This window comes from Orussus abietinus, unplaced genomic scaffold (assembly GCF_000612105.2).
Source record: "Orussus abietinus isolate OABI.00-Male unplaced genomic scaffold, Oabi_2.0 scaffold510, whole genome shotgun sequence".
Taxonomy (NCBI): Eukaryota; Metazoa; Arthropoda; class Insecta; order Hymenoptera; family Orussidae; genus Orussus; species Orussus abietinus.
The window spans coordinates 33,868-57,096 of NW_019394672.1; the positions used below are offsets into that span (position 1 = coordinate 33,868).

Here is a 23,229-nt window from a genome sequence, read left to right on the forward strand (position 1 = left end):
CGGTAACGACATATAGAGTGTGCCATTTAATGCAATACTCAGTATAAATCCAAAACGCTATCAATACAAATACGAACGTCCGTAACGAAGGTATTTACAAGAATCCTTTTTACCGACGTCGATGAAATTTCTCGACGTGTTTCACATCACCTTAAAGCCTCCTTTCAAAAATTAAGTTAAGTCCCGTTGCACTAGTGAAATGATAAAAAAGAAATTGCACTGCTCCTCGGCTTAAATAAGTGAATTCATTTAATAACAATTTTTTCTCCGACAAATTCGTTACAATAAAAATGAAATGATAAAAAAGAAATTGCACTGCTCCTCGGCTTAAATAAGTGAATTCATTTAATAACAATTTTTTCTCCGACAAATTCGTTACAATAAAAGTGAAATAAAACTTTCCCGAAGAGTCTTAATCCATATTATCGCCAATGATAAATGATCAAACACTAAAGTGGTATCCATTGTACAACGAGTACGAAATAAGTAAACTAGGAGCAAGAACAAAAAACATGAAAAACCGTAATTACAATGAAAAGAGTGAGACGCTTTTTTTTTCTCGTTCCAGTGCAATATTCCGTCATATTGTATTTAGGACATAATTTTGTTAATTTTATTATGCACGAGTTGCATTTCTTTCGGAGAAGGCAATAAGCAGTAACGACGTTTTGGTGCAGTGATATACAATAGGATAAAGGCCCTGCAAGTCAAAATGATGTAATTACATGTTATATATATATATATTTTTGTCAAGATGAATATAATATACATTTGATAAGGTAACTCGGTTCTTCATTTCTGCTTGCCTCGCGCCAAAAGACAATTTCGGTGTTTTTCGCGGCTGGAAAACGTTCCGTGATTTCTGTCCTTCAACTGTTGATTCAAGCCCCGAGAACACTTACAGTGGACTTACCGTAAAATCACCGAAAAAGTAGGGAAAGATCGGGGTCGTTAATAATTATAATCGATGGAGATTCGAAAGACCCATGAATCTTAAAATTAGAAAATGAGTGAGACGCCCGCGTCACACTCAAAGAAAAGATTTACAGGTGTGCTTATTACACCTTCCTGAATTTACAATTGTACCATATACTCCTAATAAACACTAGCTAAATTAATTAACAAATAAACGCCCGCCCCGTGTCACTCTTAACATAATAAAATGACAATCAATCTATCTTCCGTAATTTCATGTTAGTCCAATTAAATCTTTTCTCCGAGGCAACAAGTGTGTGTTAATTTCTCGCCGAAGGGAAAAACAAGCTCTTACAACAAATATAAATATANATTACTTAGATAATTCTGAGTTAAATTTTTATCGCTTAAAGAGATGTTGAAAAAACTTTTGCGAATATCACTGGGCGATGTATATATATATATATTATCTGTGGTTTGCAAGCAAAGTAGATTAATTCGATATCGTAGCAAGGGTCATGTTGCACGGGGATACAACATTCATAAAAAATTTATCAATCACGTAATTCTGCCTGCGAGCCACAAATTCGACTTAGAGAATAAACGTTATCGTGTATTTAAGAGCACATTCGCGGAGAGAAAAACCTTAGGAAACGCTCTTGAAAAAGTCGTAAAAGAGACATATATCTTGTTCAATTTCTTCCTTTCGCAAAAAGGCGGAGATAGAGATATATGTATTATATAATTATATACGCGTGTATCGTTTATATTTATGTAGGAGACTTTTCTTAAGTTTAATTCATCGCTTATATGGAATTGTAAGATAAAAGTGCAAGGCTTGAATCGCTGCCTTTTCAACAGTACCTTAGATTTTTAGATTCTGGATAAAATCTTAGATTATTAATAACATTGAATTAGAGCTGTCTCGTTACTGAACAACGGATAAATGAAAGCCTCGCTCCTGGGGGCGTTATTTTAGGGGTTTCCTTTCAGATTTGTCAAATCACTTCTCATACATTTCTGGAAAAATATATAACATTTTCAAATTACATGAATCAAGTGAACTTTACTATAAATCTCACTTAAGGTAATATAAAATTGACATTCTATGTATATATAGAACGTCCAAATATTTATTAAACTTTTCTTCAAACTGGGTGCACCGAATCATTTGAAACTTCAGCAGGTGATTATGGAGATCCTAAGGAAGAACGCAATACTTGTGAAATTTCATTTTTCGAAAATAAAAAAAAAAATTGTATTCATCTTGGACAACAAACAAAAGGAGACTTTATTTTTTTTTTTTTTTCTAAAAATGAAATATCACGAGCATCGCGTTCTTCCTCAGGGCCTCCGTGATCACTTGTTAATGTTTTAGGATATTTTGGTGGATCCAGTTTGGAGAAAGGTTTTATCAATATTTTGACGTTATATGTGCCCATAATTATGAAAGTGGTCTAAAGTCATATATTTTTTGTTTCGAAATTACATTGAATTAATTTCGTTTGAAATAATAGGGCGTGAAATAACTGATAAACTCATTTTTTTTTTTTTATTTTGACTTAGACCACTTTCATAATTATGGGCACATATATATGTATATAGAATGAACCTTTCATATCGCCTTAACAATACTTTTGTTGTTAAACCTAGACACTGCGTATCTGATTTAGTTTTTATACAATCAGAAACGAAAATCGGTAACGAGACCAGCGACGTGTCGTCAAAACTCGACGACGCGTTTCAAGTCCTGTTAATTAGTAACAAGCACTTGAAGTTTAATCGCGTTTTGCGCCGGTTTAAATATGAGTAAGAGAATCTTTCGAAGGCAAAGAGTGGACGAACCATGGACATACTGTCGACTCCACTAGAAAAAAGTGTCGACTCGACAGACCCCCGTTTAAAAAATACAGATCAAACGGGGATTCAATTGCGAGTGGATTTAAGGTGATATGAAAGGGTCATTCTATAAATATAAAACGTCAAAATATATATATAAAACTTTGCTCCAAATTTGGTGCACTGAAGCATTTGAAACTTCAGTACGTGATTGTGAAAGCTCTAAGGAAGAACGCAGTTCTCGTGAAATTTCATTTTTCACAAAAATATGTGATCTTGCTTCAAGTCTAGAATTAATAAAAAAAATTTTTCCTTGAAAAATAAAATTTCACGAGTATCGCGTTCTTCTTTATTTGAAACTTCAGTACGTGATTATGAAAGCTCTAAGGAAGAACGCTCGTGAAATTTCATTTTTCACAAAAATATGTGATCTTGCTTCAAGTCTATGATAAATAAATAAAATTTTTCCTTCAAAAATGAAATTTCACGAGTATCACGTTCTTTCTTATTTGAAATTTCAGTACGTGATTATGAAGGCCCTAAGAAAGAACGCGATGCTGGAGAAATTTCATTTTTTACAAAAAAAATGTGATCTTCAAATCTAGGATAAACAAAAAAAAAACATTTTCCGTGAAAAATGAAATTTCACGAGAACCGCGTTCTTCCTTAGGGCCTTCATAATCACGTGCTGAGGTTTCAAATGATTCGGTGCGCCCAGTTTGAAGAAAAGTATTATAAACATTTTAACGTATAATATACGCAGAATGACCCTTTCGTATCACCTTAATGTTTGCTGCTTTTCGCATCGTTGGCGAGAAATCGGAAGAAAAGCTATTTTACTATTATTATATATTCCATTTCATTCCAAAAGAGATACGTAGAAAATCGAGAAGCGATATTAGACGACTGCTTAGACAAAATGTTACAATCCTTACAAGTATGTAATCAGGGTTGGCATAAATCAGGTTTTTCTACAAAAAGCCTAGCCCAATAATTTTGCCCGGTTTAAACCATATATGCTGGTTTTTCCCGTCTAAATCGTTGCCTAAAGAACAGGGTTTAAAACCTGGTTTAAACCACATTTAACCCGGGTTCTTTACATTCTTTTATCCCGAGTATGTACAGTAACGAAAATATATTTTAATGCTACCTACACCGTAGATAGGTTAGAATTTATTTTAATTTCTTCGGATGTGAATGGAGCGCATGTGTAGGTACAGGATGCATACAACATTAAAACAAATTCCACGCCACATACATCCTGATGGATTTTATAAGTTGGTTTAACCGGTAAAAACCATGGTTAAAACCGAGTGGGTATTATGTAATGTAGTTTATTTATTAGAAAAAAAAAAAAGAAAAAAAACGGAAAACTGCCGGTTTTAACCGGGATGGGTCAAACTCTGCCAACCCTGTATGTAATACGCAACATTTGAAGCCGAAATGACGTATGATAAAATACTTCGCACTGATAACGGTCGCTCGAAAGGCGCTTCGTAAAAATTCTTTTTATTAAAAGCATCCTTTGCTCTCTCGCTTTCTTTTGTTACTTCTCGCAATTCTTTAGCTCAAGACCGGAAACGGTGCAGGAGCTAAAGAAGCGGCGAAATAGGAAGGTTTCGTTGTGTCGAGGTTTGAATTCTGAGAATTTAAGGTGAAGTGAAACCCTCTTTATATCAGTCGATTCGAATACAACACTTTTTTTTTTAAGGGATTGGACCAAACTGTCCGAAAATTCGACACATGACTCGATCATCTAAGAATTGTCCTGATACATTCAAAACTTGGATTTAAAAAAAAAACTGTTTAACTTTGCCCAGACCAAAATCAAAATGGCGTCGAGCTCCCATATTTCGATCAATATACAATTATCGAAGGCTCTGATATGAGAAACGAAAAGGTCAGGGCAATTTTATGACAATTTAGAGCACTCTGGTAATCGATAAACTCGCATTTGAACGGGATAAAGGCAAAAAAAAGTGTTTTATGCGCTTTTATGCCAAAACGATGGGAATTCGAGGTCTCGGAGTGAAAATTTAGTCGACCTGGAAATCACAGATGGCGCAGGGGTCCCTCTACAGTTAATTAGAGCCCCAGAGAACATGAATCCAGAGGATATCCTGAGTTTTAATTCGATTTCTTTATAATTATTGTATGAAAACGTCAGGTGGAGTATGCCATTTAGTGCAGTACCCAATATAATTCGACACAGCCGTCAATATAAAAACAAACGTGGGCAACGTAGGTATTTAGAAAAATGTTCTTTATCGACGTTGATCAAGTTCCTCGACATGTTTCACTTCATCTTAAGGAAATACATATTCGTTGATGTCGAAATTGTCGTTCGATGTCGAGGATTGGTCGTTCGCTAATGTCGCCTCGAGATTTGAGTGGATGCTCGCATTTTGGAGTTTTTAACGATTTCCAGACAAAGAGCGAATCGCAGCCGAGCACGGAAAGCGCGAGAGTAAATGGGTCGAACGGCATAGACAAGTACTGTTACAGGTATTCAAAGTAGAAAGTGTAAAGTATCACAAGAATCCCAATAACCATTGTCAATATAACATTATTACTCGCGCTGAGTAAAGTCTACCAGCTCACCTAAATTCTTTAAGGTGATATGAAAGAGTGAGTCTATATACATCCCCAACGGAGCATATACATAAAAACGACGTCAAATTGACGTGCAATTTTTGGACTTCCGACGCCAAATAAACGTAATATCAGACCTTGTCGATGTTAAATTGACGTAAAGTGGACGTTCGAATGTCCGCGGGGTGAACATCGAAGAAACGTCGAATAGACGTCGACCTTGACATCCGATAGACGTCAAGTTTACGTAAATTTCGTAATTGCGACGGTCCGTATGTAGAATGTATGTAAATCTCCACGAATAACAACCTTACGTCGAGTTGACGTAAACTTTAAGATGTAGGAAAGAAACGTTAAATATCACGAACGGAATGTAAATTTGACGTCAACTGTACGTCCAATGAACGTCAAGAATGAAACACTGGATGTATCGAAATCCACGTGATTTCGACGTCAGGTTTACATTCCCTTCGTAATATTTAACGTTTGTGTGATGTTTTCTAGATCTTAAAGTTTACGTCAACTTGACGTAAGGTTGATGTCCGTGGCGATTTCGCCAACGGACCGTCGCAATTACGAAGTTTATGTCAATTTGACGTCTATCGGATGTCAAGGTTGACGTCTATTCGACGTTTCTTCGATGTTCACCCCGCGGACCTTCGAACGTCTACTTTACGTCAATTTAACGTCGACAAGGTCTGATATTACGTTTAATTGACGTCAAATGAACGTCAACCGAACGTCAAGGATGAAACACTGGATGTATCGAAATCCGCGCGATTTCGACGTCAGGTTTTCATTCCCTTCGTAATATTTAACGTTTCTGTGACGTTTTCTAGATCTTAAAGTTTACGTCAACTTGACATAAGGTTGATGTCCGTGGCAATTTCGCCAATGGACCGTCGTTATTACAAAGTTTACGTAAATTTGACGTCTATTGGCTGTCAAGGTTGACGTTTATTCAACGTTTCTTCGATGTTCACCCCGCGGACATTCGAACGTCCACTTTACGTCAATTTAACGCCTGTATATAGGCTCTCTTTATATCACCTTAACCGCGAGAAATGACTTTTAACCACATCATTACCCCGAAATCTCTAAATTGCGGAAATCACGTAGCCCCTCTTCTCAAAGATATCCTGGAATAACTCAGTCCACTTTACGTCAATTTAACGCCTGTATATAGGCTCTCTTTATATCACCTTAACCGCGAGAAATGACTTTTAACCACATCATTACCCCGAAATCTCTAAATTGCGGAAATCACGTAGCCCCTCTTCTCAAAGATATCCTGGAATAACTCTCAATAAATACATCAGTCTTCGACATAACAAGTGTAAATGCCATTGACGAAACAACGCGCACAAAGAGTGAGATAGAAAGGAAGAAAGAGAGGCAGTTCAAGATGAGCGTGCGCATTCAGGGCATGTACGGTTTGTTTATTTACAAAGAAAAAACCAAGTTGAAATAAATATGTCATATCATGAAGAAATAATTTTAAGACTCTTATAAAGGTTCGCAACATCTAAATTTCCAGTTGCGTGCCTTGGTCTTGAATGAGTTATGCACTGAGTCCTTGCCACTACATTTTTTGACAGGTTGCAATGAAATGTAATATAATATAAATAATGGAACCGTTTGAGCGCTTTTGACGTATGGGCGAATTTCATCAGAGCGTGCAAGCAATATTGGACCAAACGTCGGACGCACGTATGGGTCCACAGCGTTGAAAGGGTTATCGTTGACAAAAAAAAAAAAAGAAAAAAGGAAATATCGAATACTCTTACATGCCCTGCATACTCTCGCTGTCACTCTGTACCATGTGCCAGTGCATACAGATGCGACGGTATACATATAAAAGTCGGCACGCTCGTGCAGCGTGTTCCACAAAAAGCGGACAGAAAGATAGTAAAAGAGACATACAAAACAGAGGGCGAAATCCGGTCGCCTTATGCTAAGGATACAGCTTTTAGCGGTATTCGCTGGAATTCGGGAAAAGACCGCAACCATAAGGCTCCGCAATTAGGGTCTCTTCGCCAGGGAATGCATCTTGCACTTCGGAATTTTGTCCCGGTAATTTCCCTATCCCTTTTTTGTCCCCTTCGAAGCAGCTATCCGATTATCCCAAGAGCATGCTGAAAGCAAACGGATTAATAATCAGAAGTTATCTATCAAGTGCCCTCAGAGCGTAATCTTGTTAGCTGAAGTGCAACGTTCTGTTCCGGAATAACCTCAAAAACCTAATAGTTGAGGTGAAGTGAAACACATTGAAGAACCTGACCAACCTCGGTAAAAAAAGGTTCTAAATACCTACGTTGCCGACGTCGTTCTTATATTGAGGGCTGTGACGAATTATATTGAGTACTGTACAAAATGGCATACTTTATGTCCTTTTCGTACAATAATTATAAAGAGATCGAAGTAAAACTCCAGATATCCTCTGGATTCATGGTTTCTGAGGCCCTAATTGACGGCAGAGGGACCCCCTGCGCCATCTGTGATTTCCAGGTCAACTAAGTTTTCACTTCGAGACCTCGTATTACCATCGTTTTGGCATAGAAGCGCATAAGACACTTTTTTAGCCTTTATTCCGTTGAAATGCGAGTTTATCGATTATCAGAGTGTTTTAAATTGTCGTACAATTGTCCTGACTCTTTTTTTTCTCATATTAGAGCCTTCAATGATTGAATATCAATCGAAATATGAGAGCTCGACGGCATTTTGTTTCCGGGCTAGATTAAGTTAAAGTTTGTTTAGTTAAAAAATTAAGTTACAAAATTCCTAGGTGCTCACGAGTCATGTCTGAAAGTTACGGACGGTTCGATCCAATACCCTTAGAAAAAGTGTCTCATTAGAATCGACTGATTTGAAGGGGTTTCACTTCACCTTAAAAGGTAAAAGGTACTTGAGGTTTAATGGCAGGTCAACAAATTTAATCGACGCTCAACCTTGAACTTCACTTTACGGAACTGCAAACGACTGATCTTGAGGTTAATACCAATTACGACCTTCTGCACGATGTGTTGCGTAGATTTTTATAAAAAATCTGCTACGCTATGTTATTTATATTACATATCTTTCGGAAGTAAAAGTATTTCCAGAAGATGTGGCTATTCTTGAGGGAAACTTGCCCGATTCGGTCGGTACCGGGGGATTCATCATATGGGGTACCTACCATCTTCTTTAGGCCGTGTAAAGTGGACTTCGAAAATGGGGTTGAGGCAAGAATACTCGGCGAGAACCAATTGAAAATTCCGTTTATGTCGGCGTGGCTTGCGGCTGAGGTGGCGCAGGAGCTGTAGGATTCGTGTTTGGTCTGTAAAATCTGTTGACTAGTTGCTTCAAGCTCATCACAATTCCCAATCCGGTCCCAGAGTCCATATTGATAAACGTGTCCAGATTGTCTTTGCACGCTGCAATACAGATGTTAACCATCACATAACAGATACCCCACATAAATTCACCATAAATAACATGAAAAAAGGAAAAACGGATAAGACAACGCATTGCTTTAAGGTGATATGAAAAAGGCAATCTATATACATATCGGAGAAGTCAAATAGTTGGGGAAAGCATTCTCCGAAATGGGGGTACCGATTCGTTTCAAATTTTACCATGGGAATATGGAGGTCCTAAAGTAGGTCTTAAAACTCCCGAAATTTCATTTTTCATCCAAAATTTATTTATTTACCATGGACTAGAACCAACGTGGCGTGGCCCGTGCGCGTTTTCGATGTTTTACGCTTCTTGGAGGCTTGGAATAAAAAATGAAGAGTTTTAAGACCTAGCTCGAACAATTTAGAATACCATAGAAATGGAACATTACAGAGTTAAATGGAAAAATATGGAAAATACTTTCACCAACGATTGCAAGAGAATGTTTGTCTCGGGGCTAACACGTGTTTTTAGAGGAAAAATTTAGTTGCAGCTGAACGTCACAGATGGCGACGTTGGTCCTAAACAGTCGTTAGAGTAATGAATTCGCGGGATTTCGACAGCTTTACGTCGATCTCTCCATCATTACTTTACCGAAATGACATATGGAACGCTTCAGTTCGTATAATTCTTAAAGTAAACTGTAAAAGACTTTAACATAAACGTCGGTACCGGGACGCGCCAGTTTATGTTACCACTTGGGTATTGAAAATCACGTTTCCACCAAAACGGGTACAGATGAATTATAATATATCGACGTTGATTAAATATCTCAGCGCCTTTCATATCATCTTAAAGGCGCTAATTTAAGAGCAAGGCCATACATGTTGAGATCTCATTCACGATTAAAAAAAAGAAAAGAGTAAAGAAGGATAGGATCGCGAACAACGAAAAGATTGACGTGATATTTTCACTGCATGCAACTGCAATTTTATGATCACGGAAACAGCGAAAGTGGAATAAAGTACTGGATATAAATCTGGTATGAAGATACATAAATCAGCGCGGGGAAATTTAACGGGGAAATGGGGGAGGAGAACAGGAAGCAATTATTAAAGGGCAAAAAAGAAAAGAAAAAAAAACAACAAACCGGGGGTTACCAGAGTGAGAAATCAATGCTTGTTGGCGATGTCAGGAGTTAGAAAATCCGGGGCGAGGTAATAAGATAAATGATTAAGAGAACCAACTTGGTGTCGAAATTGGTGGATAGTCTGGCGGCGTTTTGATCCACGTGCCGTCCTCGCGTTTCATGTGTTTCCTGTTGGAAGCAAATTGCTGCAAATACGCACTGGCTGGGACCAATCGAAACCTCCTGTGATACTCGGGACGAAGTGCGTCATCCGATCGGAAAGTCTCGGTGGCATATTTCCAAAAGTGCGTCGGGAACGGCAATGCGCTGTCCAAGTCATAAACCACAGCCCTCTCGTCCGGTGCATATATCAGGATCACGTGATAGTCCTGAAGAATTAAATGCAATTAAATTTACATCCATCTCATTTGAATCACAAATCATATCAATTACCAACTATTATCAAGGGAGTGCTATTAGAAACTTCACGAGTCCCACATTATGAGATTCAAAGTTATTCACCCGAGCCTATAATCCGTCGACCTCAAATCTGCGACATTTAAGGTGATATTAAAGGGTCATTTTCTATGTATAAAAAAAAATGTCAAAATATTTATAAAACCTTTTCTCCAAACCGGATGCACCGAATCATCTGAAACGTTAACACGTGATTATGGAGGCTCTAAGGAAGAACACAATGCTCGTGAGATTTCATTTTTTAGACAAGAATGTGACCTTAGTTCCAGTCTAGGCTGAATGAAGAAAAATTTTCTTTGAATAATGTAATTTCACGAGCATTGCGTTATTCATTAGAGCCTTCATCATCACGTGCTGATGTTTCAAATGATATATCGAATGACCATTTCATATCCACCTTGAGATTTTAAAGAATGAAGAACAATTTGTTTAACGAGCTTATTTCTTAAACGTTTCTAATCCATGCTTCAAAATAAATATCATAAATTCTATTTTAAGTTAGAATTCATATTATTACTTCTGCATCCAGTTTATGCACATAGATCACTTCTTGTAATTCCTTTTTAAACGGGTGAAATGATTCTTCGTAACGGCCGAATGGTTGTTACATGAACTATTTGCGAAAAGATCTTTATGCATATAGATCGTTTCGCAAATAGTTCATGTAACTCCTTTCTAAACAAATCCTAAAAAATAAATCTAAATAAATTCTAAAAAAAAAAATAGTTCATGTAATTCCTTTCTAAACGGGCGAAATGACTCTTCAAAGCGTTCGAATAGTTGTTACATTAACTATTTCCGAAATGATCTTTATGCACATATATTGCTTCTTGTAATTCCTGTTAAAGGGGATGTGAAAGTGGCATCCGAGGATCAATCGTTCATAAAACTTTTCTTCGAACTGAGTGTACAGAATTGTTTCAAATTTATAACGTGACTACAGGTGGGAATAAGGAAGGTCCTGAAACACGCGAAATTTCATTTTTTATCAAAAATGTTGAAAGCATCTATGAAGAAATTATCTAAAAATTGAAATTCCATGGGCGTCAGGATCTTCCTTACAGCTTCCATATTTACGTTGTAAAGTTTGAAACAATTCGGTACACCCAGTTCAGAGAAAAGTTTCATAAACGAGACCTCTGTGTCGCCACATTCACATCACCTTAAGTGGGTGAAATTACTCTTCCGAACTGTCGTTACAAGAACTGTTTCCATAATGATCTTTATGCATACAGATTGCTCCTTGTAATTCCTTTCTAAGTTTGTGAAATAGCATGTCAAAACGTCCGAATGGTCGTTACATGAACTGTTTCCGTCTGTATGCACACATGTCTCTTCTTGCAATTCCTTTTTAAGCAGGTGAAATGACTCTTAAAAACGTCCAAACGATCGTTACATGAACCGTTTCCGTAAAGCTCTTTGTACATATAGATTGCTCCTTGCAATTCCTTTTTAAGTTTGTGAAATAGCATGTCAAAGCGTCCGAACGGTCGTTACATAAACTATTTCCGTAATGGTCTTTATGCACATAGATCGCATCTAATAATTTCTTTTTAAACAATTGAAATAACTCTTCGAAACGTCCGAATGGTCGTTACGTGTTAACGTTTCCATAATTATCCATATGCATATAGAACGCTGCTTGTAATTCCTGTTTAAGGCGTTCCAGGCTTAATTGCGCATAATCGTAATATCGAACGTAGCGTCCAGGGTGCATTAAAGCAGAAGAGAATCGATGCCAAACGTTCCAGAAATAAGCTCTCGAATTGTATTATATTCGCTCTCCGAAATGCACCTGCGGCACAGCTCGTAACGTGGGGAGAACGCACCCCGCCGTTGAAATGGCCAGTACTAAAATTAGAAATTGAGAGGTATTCGATCCGGTTGGTCTATAAAAAAATCCTGGGACCCTTATTTCCACATCCCTGCCCCCAAGGTCCCACTTACCCAAACGACCAGTTTATCCTCCCCTTTACCCGCTCGCTGGCGCCACAGAGGAACGCTGCGCCCGGAATTGCTTATAAAAGCGACATGACAATGTTGCAATTCCGCCCCATGCCTCGTCGCTATATCCTGGCAGAGTTTCCACACGTTTTCCTCGCTACAAAACAACAAAAGCGGGCTTAAGCATCAATGTTTCTCTACATTTATTAGCACTAGGTTTACGGGACCCGTCAATTTGACGGAATTCAAACTTCGAAAAGAAATACCGAAAAAACCATAGGATTAATTTTAACCATTTTTGTATCGTAAATTAATCATTTCATCCAAAGAATTTGTACACACAATTATTTTTTCCTAAGCCTTCTAATTATTAAAATCTGTATGAAGTATACCTATCTCTACGAAACCCGTCAAATTGACGGACTAGCTAATTTCATAAACAATCCATATATATTTGCTTCGTTGCAGTGAGTGTAAGGCGAAGATGAGAGTGAAAGTTTGCATTGAAAGTGGAGAGATAGAAGGATCTTCGGATAGTGAAGAGGAAAACTTCTCGAAAGGGTGTCGTAGCAAGAAAAGGATGCGTATTCTTTCTAGTTCTGACTCCGAGGATGAGAGGACGAGCATTCCAATCATTGCCGTGATAATTTTTAAAAAAGGACTTTTTACTTATTAATCATTCATTTAAACGTAAAGCCTAGGGTTATTTAATTCAGACTTAATTTGAATAAATCGATTTTTTAAAGAAAATGCGTGTTTTCGTTTATCCGTCAATTTGACGGATGCTCGTAGAAACAGGTATATATAAAACGCCCGTAAACCTAGTGTTAATTAAACTCAACGACAGTGCGCCCATCCAGAAGTCTCGTTTCATCTCGAATTAATATATTCAAACAGAGGGATTGACAACGATGAATAGAAACCTAAGCGAATCTCTGAAATACTTTAGATATTTTTTAACTACATATATACGGTGGCAATTTGTTGAATTTCGGAACGTTTTAAAGACGAGAGCGCCGACTACCCACCAAACACATTATGTTACAATTACATAACCCTGGAATAACATGATATATAACGAATGTTATTCAAAAGAAACATTAATATCATATAACGTCGAATTATTACCGTTATATGATATAACATATTACCAATATGTTATATATACTTTACATTATTCGTTTTATAACAGGGTTATATAGCTGCGGAGGAAATAGTAATACAAATCTTACATTACAATTACATAACCCTGGAATAACATGATATATAACGAATGTTATTCAAAAAATACATTAATATCATATAGCGTCGAATTATTACCTTTCGGGAACATTATTACAAACTTGTAAGCATTGCAGTTATATGATATTAACATAACATATAAGACGTTACCGATATGTTATATATACGTTACATTATTCGTTTTATAACAGTGTTATGTAGTTGCGGAGGAAATAGTAATACAAATCTTACATTACAATTACATAACCCTGGAATAACATGATATATAACGAATGTTATTCAAAAAATACATTAATATCATATAGCGTCGAATTATTACCTTTCGGGAACATTATTACAAACTTGTAAGCATTGCAGTTATATGATATTAACATAACATATAACATGTTACCGATATGTTATATATACGTTACATTATTCGTTTTATAACAGTGTTATAGAGCTTCGGAGGAAATAGTCATACAAATCTTACTCATATGTTATATTTATGTGACATTACATGTTACAAACGTTATGTAACGGTTATATTATTGTTACGTAACCGTGTTTGGTGGGTAGAGTGAGATATTTTTATAAGTTAGAACAATCCAATTATTGGAAATAAAGATGATTTAATGGAAACGTCAGTGCACCGATAAAGTGAGCTTCTGGAAGGGATTGAAAATTTTCTATCAGGCGTTCGGGGTGTAATCTCGAAGCTGTTAAGGTGATATGAAAGTGTCATATATACATACCAAGAAGTCAGAAATATTAATGAAACTTTTCTCCAAATTGGGTGCACCGAATCATTTGGAACATCATCACGAGATTATGGAGGCCCTAAGGAAGAACGCGATGCTCGTGAAATTTCATTTAAAAAAAAAAAATGAAATTTATCTCGGACGAGAACTAAAAAAAGGAAATTTTTTTTCGAAAAATGAAATTTCTTCTTTAATGCCTCCATAATCACGTGTTAAAGTTTTAGATAATTCGGTGCACCCAGTTTGAAGAAAAGTCTTATCAATATTTTCACATCTTTATATATATATATATAGAATGACCCTTTGATATCACCTTAAAGTCTCGCAAGTGGGTCTTAATAAATTCCCCTTTAATCTTGCTCCGGGCATTTCGCGGGAAGCCTCGCCAATTAAAACTCACCTTTCCATTCCTCGCGTAAGAAGGGAGGAAAAAGAGGTAAGTAAAGATAATCCCCACGCTAGAAGTTCGATCGAATTACCGCAAGGTCAGATTCTCTTCTCAGAGCGGTCTGGGAGAACCGAGATCCCCATCGAAATGCACTCTTAAAAAGCGCGTTTCCGTGCGGAATAGCGGAATCGCGTGCAGGTCCGGCCGGACGGCTCGATATTAGCGCGAGTTATCTCATCTTGGTAAATTATTAACATCCCGAGTAATAAAAAGCTGGCAATTTTCGCGCGGTTGCGGCGCACTGGCGGCTCGACCAATGAGAGGGCGAGATTCGTCAGCGGCGGCCATCTTGAAATCCTCGATTGGCCGCAATTAGTTCAGAGGCGCACCGGCGGTGGCGCCACCGCGCCGTACCCAGCAAAGACCGTACTAACGACGCGCGCAACCGCCAGATTGACGGTACACTTTAAACGATCGTAAATCCTCAATACGGATACAAGTTCAATAAAAAGACGTGCCAATGCATTCCTCATATTCTGGGGAAAAATATTCTCAACGACTTTGAATAACTTCCGTCAGGTATTACGATAGAGAACCAGGGCGAAGCGAAAGTGGAACTCGAACGGTTCGGAGGCCGACCGCTAAAAAGAGCCTCCAGCTGGGCCCACCGCGTTATCGATCCGCTTACCGCAGCCGTGGCGCCTCGCCTCGCCCCCAAAAAAATATCAAAATTAAGGAAATATGTAAGGAACTACTGCTGTCTAGGTTAATTATCCTCGACTAGATATACCCCGAGCGCCGACGCGGCCGGCTCTTCGCAGCGTCTCGACCGCGCCGAGTTTGATCAAATAATCGCTGGATCGCGATCATGCGATCGGAATTATCTACATCTGATGAAACTTTTGACATCCTCGACCCCGATTTAGGGGGGACATGTATCGGCGATTTTCAAAATACGAACCGGAACCCGCCGAAAAACCGTTACCTTTGTTTCGTGACACACGTATATACACATACGCACAAAAAAGTGTTTTAGTAAATGGAGAAAATATTCGTCTTACCAGTAGCAGCTGGTGTAAATACAGTCCGAGGCTTTGGTGAAAAGGGGGACGAGCGGCTTCGCGTTCCCGGCGACACGCGGCTCGGCGGCCATTGTTTGTTTACTAACGGAGATGGTCGACTCCGAGAGGATAATTTGTCGCGGCTCGTCCTTACGACGGAGACATTGGTGACGTCATCGGGACCTTCCGTGGGTGTCGGACTGCCTTTGGACCACCGCGTCACCTCTTTTGGGTCGTATAGACTCGTTAAAAGCGAAACATCTTGCGAGGCAGCGCTCCGCTCGACTCGGGAACGGCCTGGCGCTCTCTCTCGACTGCGCTCCGATTGCCTCGCTCTTAGGCATTTTTGGGTCGATCGAGCAGGGCGCATGCGTCGACGGCTAACCTCTTCGTATATACGGGGTGACACCGTACCAATTGCGTTTCCTTTTTATACGCATTTTCGTATGTTCAAATCGGAATTTTTCACAAAATTCGCAATGTAATCAGGAATCTTAGTAGATTTTCGCGCCAAATACATTTCAATATGTGTTAAGTATTTTTGGGTCGGTCGAGCAGGGCGCATGCGTCGACGACTAACCTCTTCGTATATACGGGGTAATACCGTACCAATTGCGCCTCCTTTTTGTACGCATTTTCGTATGTTCAAATTGAAATTTTTCATAAAATTCGCAATGTAATCAGGAATCTCGGTAGAGTTTCGCGCTAAATATATTTAAATATGTGTTAGGTATTTTTGGGTCGCTCGAGCAGGGCGCATGCGTCGACGACTAACCTCTTCGTATATACAGGGTGATACCGTTTCAATTGCGTCTCCTTTTTATACGCATGTTTGTATATTCAAATCGGAATTTTTTACAAAATGCCCGATGTAATACATCGACATTGATTCTTCATATCGACGTTGAACGTAATTTAATGACAACTGCAACGTGTTAAGGTGAAGGAAACCCATCTCAAATCAGTCGATTCGAATAAGACAATTGTTTTCTTTTAAGGGCATTAGATAGAACTGCCCGAAACTTCGACGCATGACTCGTGAGCACCTAGGAATTATCCTGACATTTGCAATATTTCGGATTGCCGAAAAGGAATTTTTGTCTTTGCCAAGACCAGAACCAAAATGGCGTCGAGCTCTCATATTTAGAGCAATCATTGAAGGCTCTGATATGAAAAAGAAAAGTGTCAGGAAAATTGTATAATGATTTAGAACACTCCAGTAATCGAGAAACTTACATTTAAACGGGATAAAGGCAAAAAAAGTGTCTTCTGTGCTAAAATGAAGGTAACAAGAGATCCCGAAGAGAAAGTTTAGTTGACGTTAAAATCACAGATGACGCAGGGCATCCCTCTGCGGTCAATTAGATCATTAAAAACCATGAATTCATAGGATTTCTGAAGTAGTACTTCGATTTCTTTATACTGATTGTACGGAAACGACATATCGAGTACGTCATTTAATACAATACCCAATATAATTCCAAAACACTGTCAATACAAACACTAACGTCGGTAACGTAAGTACATAGAAGGACCCTTTTTACCGACGTCGATCAGATTCCTCGACGTGTCACCTTAAGAGTTAAATCACGGCAATTGATCAAATTCGTTAAAATGACAATTTATTAAAAGAATTATATATTTACTTAGAAAATGATTGTGTGGGTTTTCACACTGAGCAGTTCTTCTGTACTTGAGGGAACTCCGAGTGATTTTACTTTTTAGCTTTATATTTAGCCTTATAATAAATTTTGTAAGTTTTGGGGATTTTATGTGACGCGTTGCAACCAGCACGATTGGAATTTATGGAACACCCTGTAGAGGCGCCTCGTCTGCTCCTTTCTGCTTTACCGACCGCACGCGTGCACCCGCAGGCCCCCTACTCCATCGGTCACTTGCGAGCATGCACTTCTGCGAGTGGCCAATCAGCGCGAGGCTTAGCCCCGCCTCCTGGACGGGTCGACCAATGGGAGCGATTCCAGATTTTTCCGCAACCTTACGAGTCAGTCATGCGTGTATGGGATTTGCGCCCCTCCGAGTCGTACGTCTATGCGTGTACAAAAATAGAAAAAATGCGTGCGATAGGGCGACGTTTTGCCCGCCAGGAAAGTGCAGCTACTTTACGGGGGAAAAAAATACTTATCTTCATTCCGCTGCATGGATTTTTTTTCCAATTTAGCGGTTATTTGCCATTTAGAAAACGATTTAAATTCCGCGGAACTTGACAAGCTTGAAATAAATATATCTATACCTGTATTGTAAAGATAAATAGTCTTAAGTCCAGCTTGCGTAAATTTAGAGCCTTGATTACGTACATGTTATCTAATATTGACTTTGTCTTGTGGTCAAAGTTTTCTCAAAGTTTTTAAAAGTGGACCTATTACTCTTTACCTCTGAGGTTCAGGTGTAATTGTAAGTACAAATGCTCAATTATTTAAATAGAATCCACGCAAGCTTTTGTTTTATTTGGATTTTCTGGGCTAAGTTAAAAAATTTGTTCCAAAAATCCAAATTTTTAATGTATCAGGACAATTCTTAGATGATCACAAGTCATGTGTCAAAGTTTCGGACAGTTTGGTCTAATACCCTTAAAAAAAGGTGTTGTATTCGAATCAACTGATTTGAAGGGGGTTTCACTTCACCTTAATGAGTCCTTATGAACTTATCTTGCTTTAATGAATTCCCTTTATAATTTGAAACATCCCCAAATATGTTGTTTCGTTAACATGCACTCCTGGACGGAGAGATAAAATTATTATACTGACGTTTAGATTCTCCTGAAATGTGTGCTTAGAAATTATTTCCGCTTAATGTACCATGCATTCTAAACAGCTGATCGAAAGGCTTGGTGGATGCGGCCCTAAAATCGGGAGATAAAATAACGCGAGGAAGACGCGCATGCCACGATAAAATTATTTTACTGATGTTTGGATTCACCTGTAACGTGTCCTTAGAAATTATTTCCGCTTAATGTACCATGCATTCTAAACAGCTGATCGAAAGGCTTCGTGGATGCGGCCCTGAAATGGAGAGATAAAATAACGCGAAGCAGACGCTCATACCAGCCACGATAAAATTATTTTACTAATGTTTGGATTCTCCTGCAACGTGTCCTTAGAAATTATTTCCGCTTAATGTACCATGCATTCTAAACAACTGATCGAAAGGCTTGGTGGATGCGGCCCTAAAATCGGGAGATAAAATAACGCGAAGCAGACGCGCATACCAGCCACGATAAAATTATTTTCCTGATGTTTGGATTCTCCTGCAACGTGTGCTTACAAATTATTTCCGCTTAATGTACCATGCATTCTGAACAGCTGATCGAAAGGCTTGGTGGATGCCGTCCTGAAATGGGGAGATAAAATAACGCGAAGAAGACACGCATGCCACGATAAAATTATTTTACTGATGTTTGGATTCTCCTGCAACGTGTGCTTACAAATTATTTCCGCTTAATGTACCATGCATTCTGAACAGCTGATCGAAAAGCTTCATGGATGCGGCCCTGAAATGGGGAGATAAAATAACGCGAAGCAGATGCGCATGCCACGATAAAATTATTTTACTGATGTTTGGATTCTCCTGCAACGTGTCCTTAGAAATTATTTCCGCTTAATGTACCATGCATTCTGAACAGCTGATCGAAAGGCTTCGTGGATGCGGCCCTGAAATGGGGAGATAAAATAACGCGAAGCAGACGCTCATATCAGCCACGATAAAATTATTTTACTAATGTTTGGATTCTCCTGCAACGTGAGCTTACAAATTATTTCCGCTTAATGTACTATGCATTCTAAACAGCTGATCGAAAGGCTTCGTGGACGCGGCCCTGAAATGGGGAGATAAAATAACGCGAAGCAGATGCGCATGCCAGCCACGAAACGCGTAGAGGGATAATCTTCGGTCGAAGGTGGGACTGAAAGGTTATATCGGAAAAAGGCCGGTCTAGTCTTTCAATCGAGTGTGCATCGAAGTAGGCATTAAATCTCACTAAACTTTCAACAGGGATACTGCAAAAATGTCGATTAACGCTGCGAAAGCTGTTCTCAAACCTGACTCTGTAGCATTGTTAATTTGCGACGTCCAGCAAAAGTTCGCTAAGGTCATTTATGAGTTTGACAAGATGCTCTGCAATTCTACAAAACTGGTAAATCAGTCATAAAACGATGATACTCTTGCACCTTAACAAATGGATGAACACATTTGTAACCTAACAAGTTCTAAAGAACGAGACACTTTGTATTTAAACTCGGTAGAGGATGTTGCGCTTCTCATGTTTTATTGCCAAATTGAAGTCAAGCAAAGTTAGAGTATCGTCATTTCATTGATTTCCATAGTCGGGGGAATTAACCGTTGACATTTTTGTCCAGGTCGGTGCATTGAAACTCCTGGACATTCCAATACTGATAACGGAGCAGTATCCAAAAGCTTTAGGACACACTGTTCCTGAATTGGCAGGTTGTGCTACGAATGGACCGTTTCATAAAACTCAGTTTAGCATGTACACAAAAGAGGTAACCGAGATAATTTCATTCAATGAATATAATTATAGACTCGAGACCACCTTTCCTTAGGTATGCACGGAGCTCTCGAAGATCTGTTGCGGGAAACCTCCAGAGTCTATAATACTTATTGGTATCGAGGCTCATGTGTGCGTAGAAAACACTGCAATTGATTTAAAGAATAATGGCTTTGAAGTGCATACCGTAGCAGATTGTTGTTCGTCTCGCTCCCAAGAGGATAGACTGCTGGCATTTCAAGTAATAATTGTCTATACTTACTAAAATCATTCTATAGTTTGTTATAAAATAACTAATAGTTAATCGTTTCCATTATTTTAATTGTATTTATCATTTAACAGAGAATGCACCAATTTGGTTGTCAGATAACGACTTCAGAAAATGTGATATTTAAATTATTGAAAGATTCAAAGCACCAACACTTCAAGGAAATACAAAAATTAATACAGTCTCCTTCTCAATATACAGGATTGGCAACGCTTTCGAAGATATAATCGTTGAATGTATTTTCATACTGATAGTTGTTATATATTTTGTAACCAAGATTTTACCAATAAATCAAAGATATCCTGATGATTATAAATAAATACTTTGTAATATAAACATACTAAATGCCCTAATAATAATTATTTCTTTGTTTTAATGATATTCTGTTCAATTTGTAGGTGATGTACTTAACGAACTAGGTTATTTCATTATAAAAAAATAGTCATTCTTATTACATACATTATCGAAAATCAATGTGGCTGGCATACATAAAAAATGTTTATAAAAGACCATTATTATAAGAAACAAAACATTTAGTAAATCATGTCCTGCATCTTTACTATAAAAGTAACAAAATTTGAGCAAGCCGTGATTCATCGGCATTAACTCAGTTGATTCCAGTAGATCCAAATCCATCAGCTCCTCTTGTTGTATCGTCTAATGCATCCATTTCAAGAAGTTCAGGGTAGGCAATTTTCTCACAAATTAATTGAGCCACTCGATCTCCGCGGAGAATTTTAAATTCATCCTCAGAAAGATTAAATAATACGACACCAACATTTCCCCTGTTTCAACCATACATATTAACATAAGCATAACTTATGAAGTAATTATTAAAAGAGATAATATTGTGCTTACACATACTAATTTATCGTTACATTATTTTAGTGCTCTAAATTGATTAAATCTTCAAATATTCTAAGGATATCCATAATGTATAATTTAAATAACAGTATAAAATAAAATGTAAACCATGTAACAATACGAAACAAAGGCTGCGATATTTCCTTACCGATAGTCAGCATCGATAACACCAGCACCAACGTCGATAAAATATTTCAAAGCCAGTCCAGATCGTGGGGCGACTCGGCCATACGTACCTTGGGGAACCTCAATCTGCAGGTCCGTCTTGATGAGCTCCTTGCCACGTGCCGGTATGGTATAATCATAGGCACTATCAAATATAAAAAGAATATCTTACTGTTCCTGCCTTAGAAAATTGGTAAAAACACATCAATACATCGTCAGAAAAAAATTAACATTACGATGTAAACTGGTATAAGTCATTCCATTCAATAGAATATATCTACGTTCCATAGAATCGAAATTACTTAATATGGTTTTACGTACAATTAATATCATTAAATAACCTTAAAGGAGTGTTAGTGAAAAGTCGATGAACAAAAAGAGGTTACCTTCTCAAATCAAAGCCCGCGGAAGCGACGGATCCTTTCATAGGCGAGAAAGCTTTATCGGAGAGTTTTGAAAACTTCAGGATGTTTGCCATTTTCTAAATGCTTGCAACGTACTGTTATCGAGAAAACAAAACGACGTCGTTCTACAAGAATCACGTCGCAAAATACCGGCAATACTAGGATGAGTAACGAAGTTTAACCCGGACCGATTCCCGCCAATTCTCGCGATTACGGTCAATTACTGTCCTTGCGATTGGCTGCCGTCTGTTATGACGTATTTTGGACGAGAGCGCTCACCTCTCGCACTTTCATCTCACGTGGGTTTATTCGCCGAATTACGTATTCGCTATATGAAAGAACGAGATTACTAGCACTTCCGGTTTAGTAATATTACCAAATAAAGGTGGGTTATAGGCAGGAAAGGCGGGAAGAAGGAAAGCCGTAAAAAGTAAAGAGGACTCGAGTCTATCTATATTTTTTAAATATGTATTACATTCATATTTTCATGTACTATAATTAGAAATTCAACCATATCATTTTCTTATCATGTCATGTAAACATGAATTATTTAACAGATTTCAACGTTTAATGATGTAATATAATCTCACAATAACAAAAACTAACCTGTACATCCTAGTGAATTCTCTTTCTTCTAACGAAAATGGGTCTGAGGCATCATGAAATTCTTTTCTTCTTCTAATAAGGTTATTATTACGTCCCCGAATACGATTGTTGCTAAGAATAAAAACACCCAGTAGGTTTTCCATTTTAAATTTCGGTGTCACAATCCGTTCACGGCGCTTATATTTCTATTTTTTCTTGTACGCTTCACTATTTCGCTTCAAAATTTGTGCCGAGCCAGTTCACATGAATGGTCTCGCATTTTCACCACCAAAAATATTCCGTAATACCGTCAGCTACTCATTCTTCACATTTTCGCTCAATTTGCTTTACGTAATAGAGCCCCAGAAGGATACGGACGTTTGATTCTCGATAAATAGTATGTTATCCAATGGATGGCAGCGCTGTAATCATCTCTCCGTCTCTCTTAATCTTATGGCAATATATAGCGAATTGCATTCTTTCTTTATCTTACACACAATACTCGCCTTTCAATATGCGTCTCTTCCTCCCATATGTGAGATATCGTTGGCTAACACATGGGATCTCTTTTTTACCCCCACTTCTGGTTTGTTAGCCAACTTTTAGAGCATCAAGCGCTAACATAGGATCTGGACTTCTATCAGAGATGAGTTGGGAGATTGCTCACGGGCAGCGTCGAATGCCAAATCAGAGATGAGTTGAGAGATTCACGGGAAGGA

At 38.1% G+C, this 23,229-nt stretch overlaps 2 protein-coding genes across 5 annotated transcripts; one reads left to right on the plus strand and one right to left on the minus strand.

The window, feature by feature from the left end:
- Positions 1-1,293: 1,293 nt before the first annotated feature.
- On the minus strand, positions 1,294-22,116 carry LOC105702469 (protein N-terminal glutamine amidohydrolase). Of its 3 annotated transcripts, none has more exons than XM_012430058.2 (6): positions 15,703-16,006; positions 12,275-12,428; positions 9,969-10,239; positions 8,522-8,759; positions 7,270-7,481; positions 1,294-1,935 (listed from the first exon to the last, which is right to left on the minus strand). In XM_012430058.2, exons 1-4 carry the CDS (start codon positions 15,792-15,794, stop codon positions 8,605-8,607), a joined length of 672 nt encoding a protein of 223 aa, XP_012285481.1. In that variant the 5' UTR covers positions 15,795-16,006; the 3' UTR covers positions 1,294-1,935; positions 7,270-7,481; positions 8,522-8,604. The 3 variants fall into 3 exon arrangements, with proteins under 3 accessions (XP_012285481.1, XP_012285480.1, XP_023288744.1); XM_023432976.1 differs by lacking the exons at positions 1,294-1,935; positions 15,703-16,006 and adding exons at positions 21,505-21,666; positions 21,908-22,116 and having other exon boundaries at positions 5,958-7,481; XM_012430057.2 differs by lacking the exon at positions 1,294-1,935 and having other exon boundaries at positions 5,953-7,481.
- On the plus strand, positions 19,410-20,832 carry LOC105702470 (isochorismatase domain-containing protein 2). 2 transcript variants are annotated; one of them, XM_012430060.2, is made up of 5 exons: positions 19,410-19,628; positions 19,711-19,852; positions 20,076-20,219; positions 20,280-20,465; positions 20,567-20,832. In XM_012430060.2, exons 2-5 carry the CDS (start codon positions 19,724-19,726, stop codon positions 20,717-20,719), a joined length of 612 nt encoding a protein of 203 aa, XP_012285483.1. In that variant the 5' UTR covers positions 19,410-19,628; positions 19,711-19,723; the 3' UTR covers positions 20,720-20,832. The 2 variants fall into 2 exon arrangements, with proteins under 2 accessions (XP_012285483.1, XP_012285482.1); XM_012430059.1 differs by having other exon boundaries at positions 19,411-19,615.
- Positions 22,117-23,229: the final 1,113 nt, after the last annotated feature.

Bases quoted from the DNA above. Each gene is read 5' to 3' on its own strand.
- LOC105702470 (XM_012430060.2), top strand. From the start codon at position 19,724: ATGTCGATTAACGCTGCGAAAGCTGTTCTCAAACCTGACTCTGTAGCA. The intron at 19,853-20,075 runs GTAAATCAGTCA...ATTTTTGTCCAG, and splicing joins TCTGCAATTCTACAAAACTG to GTCGGTGCATTGAAACTCCT. The intron at 20,220-20,279 runs GTAACCGAGATA...ACCTTTCCTTAG, and splicing joins TTAGCATGTACACAAAAGAG to GTATGCACGGAGCTCTCGAA.
- LOC105702469 (XM_023432976.1), bottom strand. From the start codon at position 21,999: ATGGCAAACATCCTGAAGTTTTCAAAACTCTCCGATAAAGCTTTCTCG. The intron at 12,429-21,504 runs GTAAGGAAATAT...GTTGTTTTGTAG, and splicing joins GTTATCGATGCTGACTATCG to CGAGGAAAACGTGTGGAAAC. The intron at 10,240-12,274 runs GTAAGTGGGACC...TTAATTCTTCAG, and splicing joins AGGATAAACTGGTCGTTTGG to GACTATCACGTGATCCTGAT.